At 38.5% G+C, this 9,368-nt stretch overlaps 1 protein-coding gene across 1 annotated transcript in view; it reads right to left on the bottom strand.

Moving 5' to 3' along the window:
• Positions 1-1,236: 1,236 nt before the first annotated feature.
• Positions 1,237-9,368, bottom strand: part of LOC103782194 (DNA-binding protein Ikaros-like) — a 48,137-nt gene continuing 40,005 nt past the window's right edge. The window contains exons 4-7 of the mRNA XM_008949947.1: positions 8,201-8,368; positions 6,115-6,240; positions 1,560-1,694; positions 1,237-1,298 (exon numbers count right to left, since the gene is read on the bottom strand). Of these exons, the coding sequence (XP_008948195.1) occupies positions 1,237-1,298; positions 1,560-1,694; positions 6,115-6,240; positions 8,201-8,368 (491 nt within the window). The remainder of the gene's footprint in view (positions 1,299-1,559; positions 1,695-6,114; positions 6,241-8,200; positions 8,369-9,368) is intronic.

The following is a 9,368-nucleotide window of genomic DNA, read 5'->3' as shown; positions in this document are numbered from 1 at the left end:
TGTGATGATCAGGAATGTACCTATTACATGAAACAACAGGTGAGGCTTTGGAAGGAAGGGAACTGGGGGTGTTTTCTTGTCAGAAAAGTTTGTCCTTTTGAAGGTTAGCAAAATTCCTAAGTATCTGCTGTTAGTAGGTTGTCTTCCTACACTGCACCCTGAATAACTAACTGACAGGAAACTCTCCCTTCCTAAACCTTGTAGTTAAACCTTCTGTCTTTATTGTTTCTTGGGGTGAAGAGAGAAAAGGAGAATGAAAATCTAGCCCACACCCACAGATATATTGCATATAGGATACTGGCTAGTACCTTCTAAATTTTAACACTTCTGATGTTCCTGAAACTTTGACAGAATTAGTATTTTGCCTAATGCAATCAGTTACTAGAATGTCTAAAATCAAGTTTGCCTCAAATAACTGATCTATTTTTAGAAACTACCTCTATTACAATGTTGGTCCTTTCATAAGCATTTCTTATCCTTGACTGCCTCCTGGACTTGAAAACAATCTTGGACATTCATGTCAAACCTTTTGTTGCACATCTGGATGTAGCAGATTCCCCTTTCTTTTTCTCAGAAATACTATTTTTCCTTTCAGCACGTGTCCTCATTGAAGAAGCTATACTTGGTATTTCTGACCCAGAAACTGGTCTTTTTTTTTCCCTGACTTTTGACTGAAGACCTTTTTAATGTGTGTTTTGTTTCTAAGAGGTCAGTTTTCTATGATTGTCTCCAATAGAATACTACTATAAATGAATATGCAGAGAATCATAGAAGAATCTAACCAGATATTAATATATGCTGTTCTCTGATGTCCCATGTTTTTATTCATTTCAGACTAATTCTACATAGCTGACGAAGTATTGTCTGTGGATCTCACAAAACTGATGTGACCACTGCTTGGTACAGGCTTACTGAACAAAGCAATATAGATGGAGCCTCCATTTTTTCATTGTGCCAGTGGGCACTACTATGTGCCAATGGGCATGAAGATTTTGTGTCATTAATACCTTTTCATTTAGGTATTATTCTCAGACTTAGATTTATTTATTTCAATGATTGGTTTGGTCTGTGAATGTATACAGACTTTATGAAGGAATGAAGAATATTACCCAGCCTGTGCTCAACTGTTCACCAATAATCAATATGCTCACACCTGTGTGTCAATCAAGAAGTTAATAAAATAACCCTGAAAGTGTGGTCAGATGCTTTCCCAACAGGAAACTTCTGTTTCTATCTTCAGGTTTTTAAGGCAACTCCAAGAGCCTGTCCAGGTCGTGTAATGACCTGGTTCATAAGTGCTAGAAAAAACACAGGAAAAAGACTTAAAATCAATCTCCAGATGTGGAAAACTAAATGTGTGGAAATGTACACTGGAGAAGTTTTTGGTTGCTCTTTATTTTCATCCCAAACACATTGTGGTATCTGCTTTTATAGAGACAGATAATGCTAATTTAGTAAAACAAGTAAAATCATAAAGCAAAAGTAAAAATCCTGTGAGATGGTTTTGGAGTTTTGTGTTGTTTTATTTTTTTATGAGACAGCAAACGTTTAACTCTTACCAACAAATTTCTGAGGCATAGAGCTCTTACGTTTGGCGACGTTACTTGCTAGTCTATCCAGCACGAGGGATCTTTCTGACCCTATCTTGCACAGGTCTTCAGCCATTTCACTCTGGTTAGTTTCCTCTTTTATGACTGAAATCAAATGACATCAGAAGGGTTAGGCACGCTTGTCCCATTTTAATGGAACTATTGTCTTCAGGTTATTGTTTCTCAGCTAATGTCTTTTAGCTTCCAACCAGCTGGAAGGAGGAGCTCACCACTGCAGACACAGGACAACTCTGATCCTTGGCAACAAAGTCCTTCACGCTGATTCATCTGCGTGCATGTTCAAGTTTCCCTCATTTAGGATGCAAAAATGAGATTGCAACTGCAAGGCATCTGCCTGTGTGCAACGTACTCACTTCACCCTTGTTCTACAGCCACTCTGCGTTTTCATGAGTAAATGAGGTCCTAACATTACACTGGACATGAAGCAGTTCACTGTTTCGTCCTCCTGCTGTTGTCCTCCACCATCCCTCTGCACCTCTCCCAGTGGAACTGCCTGTATGATCATTGTGTCTTTAGCAGGAAAAATGGACAAAAAGTTCTCAACTCCAGCAGTGGAAGATGTATTTGCAAGCTACATGTATTTGCAAACCACACCCTTTTTTTTCCCCGGTAAATATTTCTATACTTCCTTGATGCTATTTTAGATTTTAAATGGCAATTTAAGTTGCTAAAGTCAGATGTATAGTGGAACACTGATTTCCAATACTCAAACCCACTTCCCAACTTTATCCTGCTGCGGCTGAGACACTAGAATTAGAAAGTAGCTTAGCTGTGAGGGAAGGGAGTCCATTTTATTTCAGTACTTCCCTGCAGATACAGAAGGGATGTATGGAAAGGTGTTTCTGACTTGCAGCATCTGAAAGAAAGGTGATATGCAGCAAGATAGCAGCACAGCTTGTTTGGGGTTTTTTTTTTTTTGTTTTGTTTTTTTGGTTGGGCTTTTTTGGCTTTTTTTTTTTTTCCTTTTCTTATGGCAAGGGTGGTCAGAGACAGGAGAGAAAGGGGTTAATACTACTTTTACCTGCTACTAAGATATTGATATTTTTCCTGAATTTGTAAGTTGCTATTAAAGGGAGAAGTAAAAGATGATTTTTAGACTTTGATTCCGCATGCTGTTTCAATTAGGTGCACCACAGTGCTACATTTTTCCTTCTGTGCCTGCTGAGAATTTGTTTTACCACTGTATTTACTGGTTGACAGAAGCCATTACTCTGGTACTTGTGTGTTTCTCAATAGCTGAGAACATGCTGTTCCTATGCAGCGTTTATACCACTGCTACAAAAGGATGATTGTGAAAGTTTCATCGTTCCTGGGAGATGTGGAATCGTAGTCTGGTAGATAACTGGAGCAGGTGAAGTGTTCTAGCCAACAACACTCTGCAATACCAAAATGAAGAGTGCCTAACTAATTCTTGAGTCCCTGCTGCAGCAGCACATACTGCAGTGACAGTGACAAGTCACAGTGACAGAGAGTCTCATGGAATTATGCCCCAGCCCCATAAGATGCTAAAGACTGTGACCAGTGCAACATACGAGCTAAATTTAGTCATGAAGGTGCAGAAGAGTAAAGGGCATTGATGCTACTTAGTTGTCACTGAACAAACACACAACAGCATCTTTTGCTGGCTGAGGCTTCCTGATAACACTTCAGGAAGAGACTTACAAAGAATGTTCTAAAGCAGTTCGTTCAACAGGGAAACAAAAGATTGCATTTTAGTTAAAAGTTGAAATGATCACGAAATATCTGTTTAGGATGTAATATTCAATTTCTAATCAATTCCAGAGAGGGTAAGTTATGTATTCAACTTTCAAACTTTCAAAACTGCTATTAAAAAAAAAAAAAAAAGATAAATTGTATTACATACTAATTTCCAGCCTTTGCAGCTGAAACCCCCTGAAATTTACTACCAATTTGATAACTACTTTTCTGTAATTTTGTGTCTGTGAACTGAAGAAAAAAGAATTTTTTTTCCAAATGAAAATCCACAAGTGACTGAGGAATTGTAACTGACTCTTTAAACTTCATGAACTATTTTTTCTGCTGCTTTATATAGGCCTGGTAAGACTTCAGCACACTTCCATTCAACTAAAATGCAAGAATCCAAATAATAGCTCTAAGAGAAGAACTTCACACGGATTGTGAGATTCTAGTCCTCTAAAATAAGAGTTTTGCCATTAAAGTCAGCAGGCTCTTAATTTCATGTGGAATCTCCTTCTCTTAAAGAAAGCAAACAGAAGTTAAAATATAAATACAATCACTTGTTTGCCTCCTTACTCCTCTTCGCTGGATCTTTCCCTTATTATCTACTTTCTCAATGATATTTGTTAGATTTACAAGCTGATGGAAAGCTTCTATCAGTTTAGGTCTGTTTTCAGCTGATGTATCTTCTATGTACACTGGGCAAAGTATTTTAAAAATGCTGTAAAAAGCAATCCAACCATAGCAGGATGTGAAATCAGATGCCCTAGCAGATTTTTGTACCAACTTTTTTGAGTCTGGGAAAAAAAAAAAAAAACCAAGAGTCCCGAGTTATGGCTCTAATACCTCCATATCACACCCTGAAATATTATAAAAACAGGGGTAGGATAGCTACTTGCTTTTTTAGATAAAATGTAGAATGCACTAAAAGTCTTGGAAGGACACCCACTCATTCTCAATTCTTTCATTATACATTTTCATTTTTGATTTTATAAGCGAAATAATGTAAGGATGGCAAAATAGTATGTTTGCAGTGAAGAAGAACAGATTAGACTGCAAAATAGTGGGAAAAATGCAGGAGAGTTTCACTTTTTCGAAACATAAAGAATTGATATATTCTAAAGTACTAAATTTTTTTAAGAGTGAATCCTTTGGCTGGATACAAGGTCTAAACCATGATGTTAATCCCCTAATTTTATTACCAATTTGCAAAAGCACTCCTATAATATCCAATATGGATTTCTATGATACTTTCAGTACACGCAAAGAACAAGTAATTCTTCTACAGTGTTCATGCATTCCTCAAGTTTTCATCCCACTGAGATACTAGAAATTCAGTCCTAAGCTAGTGTAAACTTTCCTCTTATGATTTGCTATAAGTGAAGATCCATCTCTAAACCTGTATTATTTCCTATCCGTTTATGATTCCCAACACCAGTTTCACCTGGATATTTTTGCTTACTAAGAGTCATTCAGCTACTAGTTCTGCATGCAGGTGCTCAAATCCATGTGCTGAAAATTCAAATCCCAAGACGGAATACTTGCTTCTAAAACTTACCTCCTGTTTGAGGAATACATATTGCTGCCTACTGTATATTACATTGAGCTTTTCTGTTTATATATTCTCCAGTCCCTCAATACAATTGGAAGGGGCGCTGCTCTAACATGCTGTCTGCCAAAAGCATCTCAGCTGTGTTCACTGCTATCATTATGTGCATATACTTTACATTATTTGATAGCATGTAAAAACATATTCAGGTTCTGTCCAGATATAAAATACTAAATGAGGCGTCATTGCAAACACGTCAGAGAGAATCTTCCATTTTTGTCATTTGACAAACCACATAACATATACTGACAGGATCAAAAAGGTATGCAAGAAATGTAACTTACTGGATGGGCTTAAACTCCACAACAGAAGGTGGATCTTATGTTCGTTATCTAAAACTGCACAAGCAAGGGGATTTCGTATGGTTATTTACTGTGATCAAACTCATAGAGATCTTAGGATCTTTGTTAAAAAAAAAAATAAAAAAATAAAATCCAGATCCAAATGCCTGCTTACTCTATTTTTAAGCATAGCTTTACATTTGACATACTTCAAGAAATCAACTTTACCTTCATCATAAGACTGGTCTCTTAGAGAAGCACAACAGCTCCTCACCTCCTCCCAGTTCTCTTTTAAAGGAGGCTGGGAAGAAGGCTGCCACAAATTATGAGCCTTTCTGGACTATCTCAGTCAAACTGGCTAAATTAAATGCCTCTGGCTTCATGTCCTCTTGCTTGGAAGAGTGACATCAGACAGACGGGTCATCCTTGCTAGATGAGTTGGTCCCAATGGTCATATAAGCTCCTTTAGCTGTGCCTGGCAAGGGCAGGAGATGTTCAATGCAGAAGATTCTGCAACCCTACCTAGAACACTGATATGAAGTCTTTAATAAGAATACATCCATTCACAAGTGTACTGCGATATAGGACTCCAAGCAAGAGGGAAAGGCAGTGAGATGACATAATCATACTGTATTGAGATAGTGAACGAAATCTTTTATGTCTTGCAAGCGTTTTGCTACGTGTTTGAGTTTTACTTTGGCTTTTTGTTTGAGCTAAACAAAATGAGACAACAGCCAAATATTTATCAAATGTAGAATAAATCCAGATGCAATATCATACATATGGGATGTGGGGACGCGTGTGCACGCCTCTCCAATGCAAGAGATGCCACAAATGGTTCTGCTCTTCCTTTTGCACTCCTTCTTCTGCGTAGGTGAAAAGACAGCATTAATCCCCAAATGGACATATTTGTTACCTGAATAAAGGCTGCTTGAGATATTCATGGTTTGCAGGTAGTTATGGCATCGTTCTTTATGTTCTTCCAAAGAGCTGCGCTGCTTATAGCTGCGACCACAGTATCCACACTTATGGGGTTTGCCAACTGGAGAAAACACAGGTATTGGGAGGTTCAGATGACGTATTCAACAGCATGTTAATGATGGCAAGAACAACAGGAAAAAAGCCCACCACAAAAATAAACCCCATACTGTGGTAAACTGCAGAAAGATTTCATCAATTTAAAAAAAAAAAAAAACCTGCAAACTAGTGGAAAACGAGTTGTATATCTTTACATCATCAGGCCAGTTCTGTGGGTGCTGCAAGCTGATTTCAGGTGATCTGCATCAGATAAGGGCTGTGACATTAAATCTTCAAAACTGACATATACTTTCAAAAGTCTGAGTGCAACTGCTGTAGTGCCTAGCTCCAAAAGAGACCACCAATGGGGGAACTGGTGGTGTAGGTAGAGACATTTTGCCATGGCTGGATGTCAGCTCAGCCCTTTTGGGACAATGTTAGATTTTGCATGCTTTCTGCCTCTGGAAATTAATGAAAAACAGCATAACAATTTTTTTTCTGTATTACACCAATCCAGATGTAGCTAGCTCCAGGAATTTTGCAGTAGCAATACAGTTTCGTGGACTTCTGGACATGAATTTTCTATTTAAGCATGACAAGACTGTCCTTTAGATGTGCTTTCACAATTTTAGATGGTTACAGAACTTAGCTTTTGAATTTTACTTACAAATTTTCAGGTGAAAGTCAGACTCAGACACCCAACTTGTTCTATAATGTATTGATGTCAATTTCTCAATTGCAGGAACTAATCACAATCTATAGTATATACATTGTCTCTTTAGTTTCAGAATCTTCAGATTGCCAAAAGTGTCTAGGTGTAATTTGATGTATATGAAAAAAATTATGGTTAAAATTGTTCAGCCATGAAAGTCAGTAACAACAAGGGAGAGGGAAACAAAACAGTATTCTAAAGATGTGCTTTCCTGAACTGGGCCAGGATCAAACAGGAGAAGCGGAAATTATTTCGGACATGTGGGACCAAGACTAGGGGATTTTATTATTTAATGTGTGTGCTAGAAAAGAATTTTCTCAGTTTTGCACAACACAAAAATGTCACTTTGAAAGCTCCCCTTCTGCTACCCAGAAATTGGTCCCAAAGGCAACCTCTGCAAGTAAAGTTACCAGTGTCAGTTCAAGCAATGTGTTTTGGAGGTCTCCTATCCAAATAACAATTTTCATTTCCAGCTTAGCTTGGGAAACTAGGTGAGAAAAAACTCTGCTTTTGAAGGTACTTTAAGAGTGCTAAATTGGTTTTGCTTCACAGAAGTTATGTGACTATGGCTTCCATCAAAAAATGAGGTGTTCGTGGTAGTGGAAAAGTGCAGCTATTCAGAAATATTTATTCAGCTCTCCATATTACTGTTGAGACAATACACTGAAAAACACTAGCAGAGTCCTCTTTTTTAAATAAATGATTCCTTTTCTCTCTCCCAGCCTCTCCCTCCTCCTCACCCTTTCTCTTTCAAAGTACTTGTAATAACAAGGTGCAATGAATAACTGCTGCTGAATGCTGTAGGTGGTATTCACTCCTTAGGTCAATAATGGCTACCAGGCTGGAGGTTTCTGAGACTTTATGGCGTAAAACCTACTGTAGTTAAACCTTATTTTATCTGTATATGCATATAAATGCCATTCAAACCCTTAAACATTCATCAGCTTTAAATCATGTTTGTAGTTCTATAAAATGGATTACTCACATGAGGATTCTAAGACAAGACCCTAGTACAGAAACTTTTAATCAATCAGCCAAGAAGTATGGGAAAAAAAACATTTTTTCTGGTGAAGGGTCATGAGCACGAGATGCGTTTAGCCACTTCTTTGCTGCGAAAACACTGCAGCCAAGCTCACAGCTTGGTTAACCCCATCATGGGGCTTCGCACCTCCCCAGAGTGAGAAGACCTCTGGGGCTGGTGGCCACGAATGCTTCTGTCTCCTCAACAGGCGTGGAGACGAGAACCCCTGGCTGGTCCTACATGTTCACTTACCCGAGTGTGTCCTCAGGTGTCCCGTAAGGGCATCCCTGCGGCGGCAGGCATAGTTACACAGGTGGCACTTGAAGGGCTTTTCACCTGAGTGCAACTTGATGTGGCGCAGAAGGTTGCCCTTCTGTGTAAAGGAGGCTCCACACTGATTGCACTGGAAAGGGCGTTCTCCTACGGGGAGAAGGAGAAAATACGTGAGAACAAAAAAATCTTACGTGGCAACAAGAGAAAGATTTCAGTGAGAAAGTTGTTTTCTCACTGCTGCTCTGTGACTTCCACCGGCTGCAGGTTTGATATAACATGAGGCTTTCAGACTAAACCTGCCAGTTTCTTAATGCTTCACTGGCTGGGTCAATTTGATCTGAAAATCTAATTTTTTTTTTTTCTAAATCAGAATGGCACATCACAATGCAAATTCAAACTCATTTAAATAAAGTGACTGCAACATTTTGTGTTGAAGAGCCACTCTTCCTGATCAGCAGTTTTGGAATAAACCAATATCCAATTTTGCATGTTGTGGCATTTGGTGGGGGTTTTAATGTGGCTTTTTTCAAAGGGTCTTTAAAATATGCCACTGAAGCAGCAAAATAAAAGGGAAACTCATTAAAAATGCATTTCAGGATCACAAGTTCATTTCAGCGTTACATTCTTATATTTAAATGAAAGGCACTTCATTATAACAGTTATAATAACTTCTTTTCATTTACATTTTCCCTGTATTTTCCCTTTCAATTTCTTCTCCGTTACCTGTCTGTCCCTAAGCAGCCAAATCAGGAAAGAGACAGAGAAAGAGAGAGAGAGTAAAAGCACAGAAGACAGTGCAAAGGAAGCCCTGTACTGCCATGCCAAAGTCCCAACTCTTCTCTAGGTAATGCATGAACAGAGGAGCTGCACAAATGGTCTCTGCCGGTCTACACTTCGGATGGACACAGGGAAAAACCTGAAGAGACACAACCTTGATTTGTCTAACTGGTGCCTGTTCTCAAGGAAGCAAATCAAGCAGCCTTTGCAAAAAGTATGTGGCTGCTGTTTGCTTTTCAGTGCTGTTTAAAACAAATATGCTTATTTATTCTCTTAGCTGTTCTTTTCAATTTAAGACATATGAGGCCTTTTCTTAGTTCATTGTGAAATAAAATATGTTTCTAGTTGTACCAGAGAGGAGTAGAGGAAA

The sequence above is a fragment of the Merops nubicus genome, unplaced genomic scaffold, assembly GCF_000691845.1.
Source record: "Merops nubicus isolate BGI_N331 unplaced genomic scaffold, ASM69184v1 scaffold12401, whole genome shotgun sequence".
NCBI classification, from domain to species: Eukaryota; Metazoa; Chordata; class Aves; order Coraciiformes; family Meropidae; genus Merops; species Merops nubicus.
Note: the sequence above shows the minus strand (reverse complement) of the source record. Positions and strands in the feature narration are given on the sequence as shown.